Genomic DNA, 16,660 nt, shown 5'->3' with positions numbered 1-16,660 from the left:
AGGACTTATCTCTGATTAAAGTTTTCTTATACACAAGCTTACCTTCTTGAAGGAGTAACATATTTACTCTAACCCTGGCAGAATAAATTATGCCAAGAGGGGGTTACCAACTACTAGGACCCGGGCCTGTCATGTGGGGAAGGGGGGTGACATTCTTAGGAAAGTGCTGCCACTCCCCTGTGATGGTGTGACCATACCCTCTTCATAAGGGCACCATTATAGGCAATGTTATGTAGACATTCCCCTAACATATTGGCTACACTTCCTAGTATTAGGTGCCAGGATCATCTAACAGTGGTTCTGGGTAAGACTTTAATTCCCTCCATGCTGTTAGTCAGTCAGGGATTGGTGACCTCATAAATTTCAGTAATGTAGCTAGTTTCTTTTAACTGTTTTAAAGGAAAAAAAATTGGAACAAATTTGGAATGGTGGTATCGGGGCTTAAATTGTTTTAGCTGATTGGCGGGCTTGCAGCACAAACAGCTTGAATTTTAAAAGAAGCAAAGCACCTTTTTTTCAACCTTCCTTCTTCTCTTGCCCGTCTCCAGTTGAAGTGGGTAAGGATAGGATAACTTGTAGCCAATATGATCAAAAAGCACACAGCAGCAGGAATATTTCAGGGAGGAATGTGATTATGTTAGTATTGGCAGGTCTGCATGTGACAGGGCATGTGGTGAGGCAAGAGGAATGGAGGCAGGGCAGCTGACACAGCCGCAGTACCTGGGTATGGTATGCATTTAAAATACCGCCCGTCGTGATCCCGGTGGTCACTATACCAACGCCGAAATCCTGACGGGTACAATGCCGCCGCCGGAATACTGGCGAGGTAGGTAATTCTCCCTCTATGGGTGTTCACGACACCGAGAGAGAGAAAATAGAACCTGTGGCATGCGTAGCGAGCCACTGTGCCCACAGCATGGCGAATGCAGCGAGTCTGCAACGGGCCTCCATGGGCTCGCCCCTTCTGCTGCCATTTTGACGGACGATATGCCTTTGTCGGTATAGGGACAGCTGGCATGCCGTAGGCTGGAAACCCATACTGATGCCCTGGGTACTATATGGATGTGGCCAAATCCAGGAGTCATGGCCACATCCTTCCAGAAAAAAACAATGGAATCTACTAGACAAGACACAGGGAAGTGCCGCCGTGTGCTGCATATGGAGACTTTTGTGCCCCTCAGCAGCTGGCTACAGCCCCCGTTAGACCCCTAACAGGCTTGGGCCTGGGTAACTCAAGACCTTCTTTCCATAGGAAGGGGCAGGGCTCCGGGATAAACGCCATCTAAAGAGGTTGTTTGTTCTCGCAGGTGAATCTTTCAGTTTTCAGAGATTGATGAATATTATTCGGCCCTATCAGGCCCTTTTATAATGAATGGGCCTGTTACATAAAATCTGCTAAACTTTCCACATGTGTAATGGGCCCCAGTGGCAAACGCAGGATTTGCATGGGGGGGTTTCCAGAACTGGGCGGAGCCAATCACGGGGGTGGGGACTGAGGTGACCCAGTATATGCTGGGTCCGTAAAACTAGTGTGTCTGTGTGTGTGTGTGTGTGTGTGTGTGTGTGTGTGTATATATATATATATATATATATCTACACATATATATACCTCGGTATTCGAGTGGACACCCCAGCGGTTACATAATTTGAAGATGTGAGTGCAACCACCTGCTGGATATATTTAAGGAACTGGTTTTTTTGAATAGGAACCGTCTCCTGGTTAGTCACCCATCGCTCATTGCATTTGGAACTGTATTTTGGCCAATAAGATTCTCTGGACATCTGGGGACAGTAATTGCTGGTCCCATGCAGTTGGTATTCCCTCCTGAATACCTCTTTTATTATATATATAAATTTTAAAAATAGATTTTTCGTGCATCGGGCATACTAGGGCTGGTACCGTCCTTTTAGTAGTTTTTTTTTTTTTGCATGACTTATTTGATAACATTATTTCTCTCATGATACATTGAATAATTACCAATCTTTGGACTGTAATGATCACTCTGTGAAATGTCCCAGTCTGGCTCAGTAGGTTTTGATGAGGGGTTGCTGTTTGCGGCAGAAAATCAGCTGGTATCATTAACAGATGATGACGCTGAGAAAGTATATTTCCATCACTTTGAGTTTACTAGTTTACCAGCAGAAAAAACAATTGATCTATTTCATAAGGTACTACGGTTAAAGCGCAGAGAGGTTGAATTAACACTTCACGGCCAATTTCTATCCGAATACCACCGAACAAAACGTATACCACGTGGATTTCGAGTGAGCAATACTCCCACCATCGGTAGAACCAATGCAGCATTTTGCAGTAAATGGTGTGGCGTTCTAAATAAATGCTCACTCGATTTAATCCTTCTGGTCATTGAGGAGGTGGGGATAGAATTGGTTAAAATCAGGGAAGAAATTGAGAGCTTTGAAAAAAACTACCTACAAACCCTGAAATCTGATAAATCGGATACCTGGTGTGACAAATTGCAATCCCAAATAGATGCCTTTAAGGATCAATTGGTGACCTTTAAGAGGAAGAAATTGCAAACTGTCAACCAGGACTATACCACCCATCAAGTGTATAGGTGGTTAACAGGTGGAGCAGGTGCGACCAGACGCTTTAGACAAAATAGGCCTTACTATAATAGATCTCAACAAAATAGTGACTCCTGAACATCACAGTCAGCCTCAGACTCTGAAGCTAGAAGTGCCCGACCACCGAGTGGTTTTTTAGGGAGGGGTACGCGAACACCCCCTATAAGAGACCCAGTAGGCCTAGAAGACCCCACCCAAGAAGAGGTAGCTTCAAAAAGAAGAGCGAGGAGGAAAAAGGATTAGATAGTATATTTAATCTATCGGACCACGTGCTTACCAAAGGGGAGACTTCACTCCTGTCATTAGGTCTATCTTTTGTACCCACCTCCAGACATGATGATTTTAACCTAGCGGTTGATCATTATAAGTTCGGACGAAAATTGAGACTACGTGAATTTTTTTGGGATAAGATTATGAAGGATGGTGGGGATCCGATTGATCCCAAAATACTCAAGAAACCTAGTTTATTTGATCCCCCTTCATCTAGTCCCAGTATTCGTACTTTTTTAAGGATGACTGAAAATGATTTTGGAAATAATACCTCCAAGGGTTTTGCAAACTTGGCACCTGACCAACGCACAGCGTTGAGATCTTTAAGGAACAACGATAAAATTGTGATCCGGCCCGCTGATAAAGGCGGAGCCGTGGTGGTTCAGAATTTTGCTAACTATGATGCTGAGGTCAGGCGCCAACTTGCGGATCCTGTGACATACTCTAAATGTATGCACAATCCCATGCCCCTTGTGAAAAGAAAGGTTGATGCATTGATTGATAGATCAGTAAATTTGGGCTGGTTGACTGAGCAGATGTCGACATATCTAAAGGTGGATTTTCCAATTTGTCCCATGCTCTATACACTCCCTAAGGTCCATAAATCTATGGTTAACCCTCCTGGCAGACCTATTATTTCTGCCAGGGGGTCTCTTTTACAACCGTTAGCCATGTTCGTGGATGGTTTTCTACAGGAGCTTATACCACATATACCGAGCTATCTCAGGGATACTGGTGACTTTTTGGACAGGATTGTGGACCTTGGGGAGATTAAGGAGGATGTGTTGCTTGCAACACTAGATGTATCGTCCCTATATACAATTATCCCGCATAGGTTAGGTGTGGAGGCAGTGAGGAACTTACTTATTTCAACAAACTTTTGCACGATTCCTATTGACTGCATTTTGGAATTTCTAGAGATGATTCTGACTAACAATCACTTTATGTATCAAGGAGAGTATTATATGCAGTGCTCAGGGACAGCCATGGGTTCGAATGTGGCTCCTATTTACGCAGGCATATTTATGCATGAGTATGAAACGCTGAATATTATGCCTAAATATAGCAACAAGATAATATACTATAGGCGTTTCATAGATGATGTTTTTTTGCTATGGGACGGTACCGAACTAGAGTTTAATGAGATGCTAGACTATTTGAACAACTTGGATTCGACTGTACGGTTCACGGGACACTCAGATAAGAAGTCTATTAACTTTCTGGACCTAACCATTCTACGGGCCGGCACTAAATTGGAGACCACTCTGTTTAGAAAAGAAACGGATCGCAATACGATTTTGCACGCCACAAGTAACCATCCGCCAGCTTTGAGATCTAGCCTGCCGATCTCACAATTTATGCGAGTCCTGAGAAATAATACAAATCCATTGATTGCTGAAGATCAGATCGTGGAGATGAAGGCTCGCTTTTCTCAGAGGGGGTACAGCAAAGATACCATCAACAAGTGTTTGGAAAAAGCACGAGCACGAATAGGTGAAGTGAAACCGACCAAAGAACCGCGGATGATATATGTCACACAATTTGATGCCAAATCGCCCACCATCAGAACATCGATAAGGAGACACTGGCCTATCTTGAGTTCAGATCCGAAGTTCAAAAAATCTTTGGAACATCCACCCATGCTAGCCTTTAGACGTGGGCGAAACTTGAAACAATTGTTGATGCATCCTACGAGACAAATGGGTGGCTCAGAAAACAATTGGTTGCATAAAACAAGAAAAGGCTGTGTCAAATGCTTGGGCTGTGTGACATGCCGCTCAATGTTGGTCGGGGAGAAGTTTCCACATCCATTGAGTGGGAAACCAATCACCATTCGATATCGTTTACACTGCCGGATGGATCATGTCATCTATATGTTATTATGCCCTTGTGGACTTCCATATGTGGGGATGACCACCTGTTCGTTCAGAGAGCGAATGGCAAACCATCGCAGCTCAATTCATCAAGCACTACAAACAGGTCGTACCGACAAACCGGTGGCCCAACACTTCTTGAAGGAAGGACACCAAGTGGCATCGTTGAAGTGCAGAATCATTGATTGGGTCCCTGTTCCTAACAGAGGAGGTGACCGGTCTCTTCTTCTGAAAAAACTAGAAGCAAGATGGATATATAGATTAGGCTCTGTGACACCTAATGGCCTGAATGAGTCGAATCCGCTTAACGTATTTTTACGTTAAACTTGCATATGCTTTTTTTCTGCCCGATGCACGTTTTTAATGTTTATTAGTGTTTTATACACATTGTTTCTACAATTAATGCTCTTGTACTAGATAGCATTATACATTTTTTTAATCCAAATAATATGTGTTTGGCTTTGATCCACAGGGTGCAGTGGGATGCGTTTAACTGACCCAATCAGATAGTGGTAAAATATTGTAGAATTAGGTGATATATAGTGATTAATAATAATTAGCTTTTGCCTGACCGCTGCACCGTGGGGATCTAGTCAATGTGTGTTATAACTATATATTTTTGTTTTTGGGGGATGTATTTCTGTTGTGGGAAATCCTAATACTGCTCTGCCTGGCTCTAGTACCCTTGCCTATACAGGTTATATATATTTGACCACTGGTAGTTACTTTAAAATGTCCTAAAATGGGTGTATTGTACACATTAGCTAAATCTGGATTGACAGCTCTTCTATATATGCTATAGCTTGAATACGTTACAACAAAGGTCCCTGACTTCCTGTTTGCGTTCCGGATGGTCACTTCCGGCCGTGTGACGTTTGCGTTCCACGGACCGGAAGTGTCCCGCCCCGGGACTCGGCGGTTTTCAGTGGGTTATCGGTGTGGCTCCGTTGTCCCCAGCTCGCTGGTTATGAGCCTCACCATTTGTGCTCCCTGGTGGGGGTGAGTTGATAAAACAAAGGTCCCTGACTTCCAGTTTGCGTTCCGGATGGGCGCTTCCGGCCGTGTGACGTTTGCGTTCCACGGACCGGAAGTGCCCTGCTCCGGGACTCGGTGGTTCTCAGTGGGCTGTTGGTGTGGCTCCGTTGTCCTTGGCTCGTTGTTTGTGAGCTTCATTACCTGTGCTCTTTGGTGGGGGTGAGTTGGCCATGCTATTTTCCTGTTTATTTGATAATAAGAGGTTATTTATTGTGGAGAAGTTTTTGTCTCTCCTTGATGACATCACATTGCTTTTGGCGCCATTTTTCAAGTGGCTAGGGTATTTAGGGCCAGTCAGGCAGGACCAGTGTTATTGCTGGATGTTTGGATCTTTTGCTCACGGTTGGTGGAAGTTGTGGATGTTGTACAGTACCTCCTGAGGAAGGCCCTTGCTTTGGGCCGAAAGCGCTTGAGGAAATGCTGATCATGTAAAGTATAAATATCAATAAATGAACAGTTGTTTATGAAAAAAGTCTGGAGAGTGCCCCCTCTGAATTTCTTTCTCTACACATATATATATATATATATATATATATATACATATATCTACACACACATATATATATATATATATATATATATATGTAAACAGAAATGACAGCACTCTCTGTCAGTAATGGTAAATTCCGGTGCAGGGTCCTGGCAATTGATATACAAACACTCACTTCCTCCACAATGGAAAAAAGAAATTAGACCAGCACTCACGTTTGAAAGGAAAAAAGGGTTTTTTATTCCTGACAATCCATCTGGAAATACCCACTGCTACGTTCCGCCCTAAGTGGGTATTTCCAGATGGATTGTCAGGAATAAAAAACCCTTTTTTCCTTTCAAACGTGAGTGCTGGTCTAATTTCTTTTTTCCATTGTGGAGGAAGTGAGTGTTTGTATATATATATATATATATATATATATATATATACATACACACACACACATACATATACACGGGTGGTCTTCAGTATGCCGGCGGTCGGGCTCCCGGCGACCAGCATACCGGCGCCGGGAGCCTGACCGCCGGCATACCGACACTTATTCTCCCTCGTGGGGGCCCACGAACCCCCTGGAGGGAGAATAGAATAGTGTGGCGCGCGCCACACTGTTGGTAAGCCAGCGGCCGGCCTCCCGGCGCCGGTATGCTGGTCGCCGGGAGGTCGGCCGCCGGGAGATCGTAGTGAACCCATATACACATATACATAGCATATTAAACATGCATATATATATATATGCATATATATATATATATATATATATACACACATACAGTACACATATATATATACACATGTATATATATATATATATATATATATATATATATCATATGTGTGTGTGTTTATATGTATGTATGTATGTATGTATATACATGTGTATATATGTAGGCACATGGATATATATGTACTATAATTAAAATAAAGTAAACTTTTATTGCACTTGCAAGTGCCACCAGGAAGACAGCAGGCTGCAGAGGACGCTAGACAGTCATTAATAATACTCATGCAGCTAAAAAAAAAAAAAAAAAAATATATATATATTTTTTTTTTTTTTTAGTGGAGGGGGGTTTCTGGGTACTCGGAAACCCCCCCTGGGTGCGCCACTGGGCCCTTAAATGACGGTGAATAGGCCCCTACATATTACATGCTGATAACTGTTGAAATTGATATGATAGATATTGCTGGCTATTACAATGGGGTACAATATGTTAAGCATTGCTTATTAATTATTATGGGATGTGCAGTGCATGACTGAGTCCTTTATGTGGGTATTCATTTAAGAAAATGAAAATGGACCCAACCTAAGACTATTGCCACTATTTTCCATAGCCCATACTTTAACGTTTTCTCGCTCCATGCTCCACTGAATGGCACATATTATTTATGAATGTCATCTGGTAACTTTTTCTACTTATCTCGTTATAAAATAGAGGTAACATCACTGCCTTGTAACACAAAATACACACTGTAGAAATAGTAAGCAGTAATATGTTGATATGAAGCAGCCAAAAATAACATAGGCCCTCATTCCGAGTTGATCGGTCGCAAGGCGAATTTAGCAGAGTTACACACGCTAAGCCGCCGCCTACTGGGAGTGAATCTTAGCTTCTTAAAATTGCGACCGATGTATTCGCAATATTGCGATTACTAACTACTTAGCAGTTTCAGAGTAGCTCCAGACTTACTCTGCCTGTGCGATCAGTTCAGTGCTTGTCGTTCCTGGTTGACGTCACAAACACACCCAGCGTTCGCCCAGGCACTCCCACCGTTTCCCCGGCCACTCCTGCGTTTTTTCCGGAAACGGTAGCGTTTTCAGCCACACGCCCCTGAAACGCCGTGTTTCCGCCCAGTAACACCCATTTCCTGTCAATCACATTACGATCGCCGGAGCGAAGAAAAAGCCGTGAGTAAAAATACTTTCTTCATAGTAAAGTTACTTGGCGCAGTCGCAGTGCGAACATTGCGCATGCGTACTAAGCGGATTTTCACTGCGATGCGATGAAAAATACCGAGCGAACAACTCGGAATGAGGGCCATAGTAACCGACATTACACTGCTTCTCCTATACTTGTATGGAAAATGGAATGGTCTAATGTTTACTGTATTAATATTACAGACCAGTGTACTGGTGTAGCTCTTTCCTGACATACGTACATGTAGGTCTGTAACTCCTGAAAACTAGGCAAAAGCCTATTGAAGAAAATTGGCCAACAAACATGGGCCATAAAGACCTGGCAAATGATAGAGGCCAAACACTTTAAATTCTATCAACCCAGTAGATTATACATGATTCTGTATTCATCAAAAATTAGTGTTCAGATCACATATAAGGGCTGAGTCATGTTTGTAAGTAAAGCAAAAAAGCAAGCAACTGGGCAAAACCATGTTGTACTGTAGGTGGGGCAGATGTAACATGTGCAGAGAGATTTAGATTTGGGTGGGGTGTTTTCAGACTGAAATCTAAATTGCAGTGTACAAATAAAGCTGTCTAACCTTTATGGGCTACATGTAAAAGCAGCCAGTATTTACCCTGTACAAAGACAATATAAATGTATTTGCTCCCCTTGCATTGCAATATGGTTTGCTCCAGACACAAAGTTACTTGGTTTTATTGCTTTACTTACAAATATAAATCTGGGCAATAGTTTGTTCTCTTCAACAGACTTTCTGTTCGAGTATGAACAAAGGGCAAATTACCAAAGCATAGCACTCACCAGCAGGGGCAGATCTACGGTGAAAATAGTGAAGTTGGCTCTGTGCATGGCGGGAGGCATGGCACAGCCAAGTGGGCGGTGTAGAGAATGTGATGGCATTGTGGCCCCGCATCCCACCATACAATGCCGTGGGCGGAGCCATGATGTCATGATTCAAAATGAATCGTAATCATCAAGACGTCCGGATCTCCCACTTCCATCGGTAAATGGGCAGCTGTGAGGGGGCTCCAGGAGAATTACCTACTTGTCCGGGCATCTGGGAGAGCCGCCCAAGATTCTAGAGACTCCCAGACATTCTGGGAGAGTAGGCAAGTATGGTCCAACGTCTGTGCTAGTTTGAGGCTTGCATATGGAGAAAGGACACCTGGCTCTGATGGATATATTGCACCCAGCATGGCATTTGTCCAAGTGTTGTCACTAATGATGGAATAAGAGTGGGCAATGGGGCCATACGCATGAAGCCATACATATACTTGCATTAGTTTCAGGTAGTGTAGTTAATCAGAATCAACATCACGTCACTTCTCACCAATCATTTCTCATCCTCCTCCTCAAGCGGTTCATTATGCTTAACGTTCTGATGTGATGTTTCATGTTCAATTAACACATGCCACTTCTCAGTTTCATTCATTCATTATATATCATTTCTGATTTATTTTCTCAGATCTTGTAACACTGGATTAATAATACTAGTCTGATTCTGATTTTTCAATCATATATGTTAAAATTAATTTAGCATAAAGAGAATACAGTAGGTTGTTGTGGGATACGTAGTATTTTCCGGCGGACGGAATCCCACCCGCCAGAATGCTGTCATCGGGCTGAGTGCAAGAAAGCCCCTTGCAGGTTATATTCTCCCTCTATGGGTGTTGTGGACACCCACAGAGGGAGAATAGCCTTTTTCGCCGGTATTCCGGTGGTGGGCATTTTTACCCCCTGTCGGGATTCCAGCATCAGTATTGTGACCGCCGGGATCCCGACTGGTGGTATTTTGATCGCTTTCCATTGCTGTATATAAGCGCCATCTTAGTGTTGATGTATCAAACAGTGAAAAGAGTGAAGTGGGCCAGTGGAGCAGTTGTCCATGGCAACCAATCAGCATCTTCCTACCATTTTATAGAATTTACTTGATAAATGCTACCTCAAAGGTGATTAGTTGCTATGGGCAACTTCTCCACTGGTACCCTTCTCCACTCTTTTCATTGCTTGATACATAGGTCCCTCAGATTGTTATGATCAGATAAAGTTCTCATCTGTTCACTACAACCAGTTTCTCTAGCAGGAAGTTGTGAATTACACGCTCACATATTCAAGTTTCCTTTTTATCTACTCACAGTTTCCATAACTCAATTATGAGGGGTCATTCTGAGTTGATCGCTAGCTACCGTTGTTTGCAGCGCAGCGATCAGGCTAAAAATCTGCATTTCTGCGCGCGCACGCGTATGCGCGTCGTACAGGTACAATGAACATCGTGGGTCTAACAAACATTTCTGTCGCACGGCCAAACGCAGGAAGATTGACATGAAGTGGGCGTTTCTGGGTGGCAACTGGCCGTTTTCAGGGAGTGTTTGGCAAACTGCAGGCGTGGCTGAAAAAACGCAGGCGTGGCTGGGTGGATGTGTGATGTCAAAAGCCGTCCCTCCGTTGTTAGAATCAACGCACAAGAAGAGTAACTACAGAGATGGTCTTGTTTTGCACAAAAAGATTTTGCAGGCGCTCTGCTGCACAAGCGTTCGCACTTCTGCAAAGTGAAAATACACTCCCCAGTGGGTGGCGACAATGCGTTTGCACGGCTGCTAAAAACTGCCACAGAGCGATCAACTTGGTACTTGCCAACAATTTACTTTTACAATTTTTCTAATTAATATATATATCTTCTATGTTCACTTTTATGTAATTGCTCTGCAAAAATCTAGTAGTATAGTAAAATTTCTGCTTTTGTTTTGCAGTCCAAAGGATACGCCAGAGTCTGCAACTGAGGCAGTAAAAGAATTTGGGTTACCAATACCTTCAAAGCCTGATGTTTGTCCACTGGGACCTTATTCAGTGGCTCCACCTATAGAGGAGACTGCTAAGCATCACCAGTCCACCTGTGAATTGCAGGACAGTAGTGGAACCTGTGACATAACAAGGGTGCCCATATTACAGCCTGCAAAAGATCCCTCTAATCTGTGTTATAATAGACTCTCATTTACTCATATCCATTCAATGTCAGATTTAAAAGTGAGGCATTCTGGATATTTTACCCTTCCCAATAGCCAAGCCAACGTCTTTAATCTACCCAATGAGGAAGCCCCATCCTGCCAAACTGGTCAGGCTGCAAGGCAAATGGGTTATGTATTTAGCATGGAAAATCAGATTCCTCCAAACATGCGCCAGATGGAAGATGTGAAGAAACATAAACCTGGGAATAACAGCTACTTTGCCATTCCTTCACCCTCTGACATACAGGTCTCCACGGAAGGACCCTTGATGACAATTAATCCTGATGGGACTGGGCCAATTGTGTTGAAGCAGGTAGGAGATTACTGCTTTTTCCCTGGACTTCGCGCAAGCCAAGAAAATTTAGAAGGAAAGCTAACATCAACCAGTGGACAAAAGCAGCAGCAGGTACTGGAGGACCAACCACTACCTGCTGTACAAGCATTCAAAGTGATGCAAAGAGGTTACCTAGCTTTGGAACACACCTAGGTACCTCAATACACTTGTCTTAGGCTGTGTTTGGGAAATCAGTGAGTCACCCCAAAGGTTTTAGGTACATCTTTAAATCAGGGTTCATGTACAAATTATATCTGTCAACCATGAATATTTTTGTTCATGTATTGCTTTGAAGGCTTCATCCATAATTAAACCCAACATCCATTTCTGGACCTCTTCCTCTTGGGCTATTAAACCATCTGTATGCCTCCTGCTGCATCATTCAGTCTATAGCACTAGATTTTAAAGTCCAGGCTAGAATAGTTTATTAAAAGATGGAAATGGAATATCACCAATTGAATTATTTTGCAGGTCAGAAGGTAAAATGTATACACCACTGCTGGGTGGAGGTAATACAGTGGAAAAAGGGAGGAGGGGACGGGTGTCAAAATCATATACAGGTACTATTATGGGATGTAGTTATGTGACCGACGGTCAGGAGACCGCCGGTCATAATACCGACCCCTACATCTCGCCTGCTCGAAATTCCAACAGTCGGAATGCCGACTAACAGGGACTATTCCCACTCGTGTAACTACGATTTTGTATAAAGTGGGAATAGAACCTGTGGCAAGCGCAGATCACCACCAAGCCGCCTCCAGCATTCTGCGGCCGGGATCCCGGCTTTGGAAACACAACCCCAACCCACTATTTTATGTGGTGGAGAGCAAGTGTTGGAGACATTTTACATTGATTGATGAGTGAAATTGTGGTAAAAGTTAGTGCAAATTCAGTTTAGCAATAGGACTGGCCATTTTGTAGAGGTGTAAAGTTCTGGCAATAGAACTTGACATTACAAGGAAAGCTATTCCACACTTTTCAGAAGTTTATATTTCACAGAAAGTGATAGTGTTTGAATAGAACTGGAACAATTATAGTCAGTTCTTCAATGTTGTGTAGAGGGCAATTCTAGTGCAACATAGAAAGGACTGGGGACAAGTAAGGTTAAATTATACTAGAGAAATACAACAACACAACTTCTCAGCCAAATGCAAAATGAGGTGAACATGCAGTGGGACACAATTCATAATTTTTCTCAGCCCTAATTAAAAGTCTAGATCTAATGCAAGGGTTTCTGATAGACATTCCTGGTATTTTATGAAATGTAACAATTTTTTACCCATGTAGCATATATTATAATTGACTCTGTATATCTCCGTCAGAGGGGTGAACAGATAACAATTGCAATTGAAATCCTGGTGTACTATTTCTTTCATCTTGACATATATTGGAATTATAAAGAACTGTTTCCTTTAAATTAACTCCAATATATATATGCCCTCGATCTTGCACACGTAGCTTGTAGTAACATGATGGTATGAATAATAAAACTGTCAACACATCTGCAATATTCTACTGTCTCTTTCTATTGTGAGAGCCAGAATATGCTTCTTCATGGTGATGCTAACATGATACTCAGACATGGCCACTTCCTTTCAATACAGGTGCCAGCTACTACATCTGATTTTGGGGAGGGTAATCCAGGGGCAATATAGAAATGTCTAGGGTAAAGTTAAGAAGTGTAAGTAGACTTAAGGTGTGGTACTCCAAATTATAGAAGATCCCAGCTCTCAGGTTTTCTGGATAGAAGAACACCTGCCAATATGGGGAATAGTCCATAAAAGAGGTGGAAAGGAAATGCTGCCTTAATCTGTAGTTTCCATGATTGAACTATTCTATACTATTGTATTCACTATTCTATAATGCTATACCGCCAGTTTTCAGTCACGTTCACTACGTGTCATACTAATGAGCAGGATACTGGGTCATTAGCACAACAGTAATAGTCACTTTTTAAGAATTCTGTATTAGTCTTATCTGGCTGGAATTTCATATTGAATAAGTAGGAACCTATCCAGCTGAGTACACTTGTTGTTGTAATATGTAGGGCCTGGTTCTGAAGAAGACTCTATTGTAACACCCTGGGGTTGGTGGGTATGTCTAAGTGGTTGAGAGAGGTATCACAGATGTTGGGTGGCTATGTGACGGACCTTTCCTCTGAACTGTTTCTCCCCGTACTTTGTTCTGTAGTACCATATTCAGAGAGGTACGATAGATTTATACGAAACAGGAGTGAGTCAGTAATTCCAACAGGATGTCTTTTATTGAGCTGCAATGAACTCTGGATTGAAGATGATGAATGGTTAATTGGCATTAAATTTGAATAATCACAAAAAGAAGAATTTGGGCATAAAATATGAATAAAGAAAAGACAATTGGCTACAGTTCACACCACAAAGGAGCATTCAATATGCAAAAGACAATTAATTGGAATAATAAAATAATGTCTGACTAATCATTGGAATCACAATTGAATATATTAATTAGAATCAAAGTTATTGGCATGAGATCATTTAAACCACAATCTATAATGTGGTCATGAGGAGAGTAATGAAAAACACAATCAGTCTTGATTGCTTTTGTTATTTCTGCTTATAGTACTCCTCATTTTCTTGCTATACAATCTTGTGTTTCCTCAGCTATCTATCTCACCTGCATACCCTCAGTACTCCCAATGCCAGTGGCTATGTCTCTTTGTTGTTTTGTCTAATTTATTTCTGTAGTGTATTGTCTGTGTATGTACCTTATGTTCTCTCCTCACCTGAAAGCTGTCCAGAGTTTGGGAGAGTTCTGTGTTTAAGTGTCTATTGTTTGTTCTCCAGTATCTTGTCTTAGAGCAGCTCCTATCCTCTCTTGATCTTTCATTCCATCGGCATTGATTCAGGTCACTCAGGGGTTGAGCTCATACTACCCCAGTGCCGGTAGGCATGTTCCGCCTTATGGGAAAAGCGGCTGTTAAAGGCATGAACACCTGCTGGTAGGTGCTATGAGTTTCAACCCCAAAAGACCTCTGTGAGCTCCGCCCTCTTTGGAAGGAGAACCGTCTCTAGCTGTAACAGTTACTGAGCCGCAGGCTGCAGCCGCACATAGAATTGGATGGTTTAGCTGTCGCTCAGTAGCACAGTGCTGCTCTGTGGCGCCAGCAGCTGTCAGTGATGTCAGTTGGATGTGCCACGCCTCGGATCCGTAATAGAGATCCAATCTGTGGTCGGGGGCCCTTTTAGATAGGGGTACTTACTCCCAGTACCCCCCCCCCCCTTCCTTAATTCGCTCTGGCACTCCCCCAACTCATTCCCTCCTTAGAAGCAGCATGAGCTCTCCTTTTGACACACAGCGCACGCTGCAGTGTGCCATGCTGCAAGCTGCAGTGAGGCTGCTGCTGCCGACCCTCTGTCTGTTGCATTGTGCATAGGGAAGATCACACTGATCACACTCCCCCCTCGAATTGCCCCTGGCTGAGGGGCTCAAGGCAGGCACCCCCATGCTCAGCTCTACAAAGACCCTTTTTTTTTTTTTCCTAAGCCTTCCTAAGGGGACATGGCCACGCCTCCAAACTTTTACCCAGATCCAGCAGACCTGTCAGCAGCACTGCCTTTCGGAGACCCTGTCACTGCATGTGAAGAATAGTACTTTCGGGCAATGTATAATTTTTTTATTGCAGCAAATATTGGCGATACAAAATTATACCAGTTGTGCTTATAAGTTTACATACCCTAGCAGAATTTGTGATTTTCTGGCCATTTGTCAGAGAATATGAATGATAACTCACAAACTTTTCTTTCACTCATGGTTAGTGGTTGGGTGAAGCCATTTATTGTCAAACAACTGTGTTTACTCTTTTTAAATCATAATGACAACAGAAACTACCCAAATGACCCTGATCAAAAGTTTACATACCCCAGTTCTTAATACCGTGTATTGCCCCCTTTAATATCAATGACAGCTTGAAGTCTTTTGTGGTAGTTGTGGATGAGGCTCTTTATTTTCTCAGATGGTAAAGCGGACCATTCTTCTTTGCAAAAAGCCTCCAGTTCCTGTAAATTCTTGGGCTGTCTTGCATGAACTGCACGTTTGAGATCTCCCCAGAGTGGCTCAATGATATTGAGGTCAGGAGACTGAGATGGCCACTCCAGAACCTCCACTTTATTCTGCTGTAGCCAATGACAGGTCGACCTGGCCTTGTGTTTTGGATCATTGTCATGTTGGAACGTCCAAGTACGTCCCATGCGCAGCTTCCGGGCTGATGAGTGCAAATTTTCCTCCAGTATTTTCTGATAACATGCTGCATTCATCTTGCCATCAATTTTGACCAAGTTTCCAGTGCCTTTGTAGCTCACACATCCCCAAAACATCAGCGATCCACCTCCGTCTTTCACAGTAGGAATGGTGTACCTTTCATCATAGGCCTTGTTGACTCCTCTCCAAATGTAACGTTTATGGTTGTGGCCAAAAAGTTAAATTTTGGTCTCATCACTCCAAATGACTTTGTTCCAGAAGTTTTGAGGCTTGTCTCTGTGCTGTTTGGAGTATTGCAAGCGGGATGCTTTGTGGCATTTGCGTAGTAATGGCTTTCTTCTGGCGACTCGACCATGCAGCCCATTTTTCTTCAAATGCCTCCTTAGTGTGCATCTTGAAACAACCACACCACTTTTTTTCAGAGAGTATTTCAGCTGAAGTTATTTGTGGATTTTTCTTTGCATTCCGAACAATTTTCCTGGCAGTTGTGGCTGAAATTTTTGTTGGTCTACCTGACCGAGATTTGGTTTCCAGAGAATCCCTCATTTTCCACTTCTTAATTAGAGTTTGAACACTGCTGATTGGCATTCTCAATTGCTTGGATATCGTTTTAATCTGTTTCCTGTTTTATACAGTTCAATTACCTTTTCCCGCAGATCCTTTGACAATTCTTTTGCTTTCCCCATGACTCAGAATCCAGATACGTCAGTGCAGCACTGGATGAAAGATGCAAGGGTCTTTCAGGAGTCCAGAAACTCACTGACCTTTTATACACACACACTGATTACAAGCAAACAGATCACAGGTGAGGATAGTTACCTTTAGTAGCCATACAAACCCATTTGTGTCAACTTGTGTGCAAGTTATCAGGCCAAAATCTCCAGGGTATGTAAACTTTTGATCAGGGTCATTTGGGT

General features: G+C 42.8%; 1 protein-coding gene across 1 annotated transcript in view; it reads left to right on the top strand.

The window, feature by feature from the left end:
* Positions 1 to 11,831, top strand: part of CSF2RB (colony stimulating factor 2 receptor subunit beta) — a 231,819-nt gene extending 219,988 nt beyond the window's left edge. Inside the window, exon 15 of the mRNA XM_063940665.1 lies at positions 10,919 to 11,831. Coding sequence (XP_063796735.1) covers positions 10,919 to 11,660 — 742 coding nt within the window. The 3' untranslated portion in view covers positions 11,661 to 11,831. The remainder of the gene's footprint in view (positions 1 to 10,918) is intronic.
* Positions 11,832 to 16,660: the final 4,829 nt, after the last annotated feature.

This window comes from Pseudophryne corroboree, chromosome 9 (assembly GCF_028390025.1).
Source record: "Pseudophryne corroboree isolate aPseCor3 chromosome 9, aPseCor3.hap2, whole genome shotgun sequence".
Lineage (NCBI taxonomy): Eukaryota > Metazoa > Chordata > Amphibia > Anura > Myobatrachidae > Pseudophryne > Pseudophryne corroboree.
The sequence above is the reverse complement of the archived record's forward strand: the minus strand, read 5'-3'. Positions and strand labels throughout refer to the sequence as shown.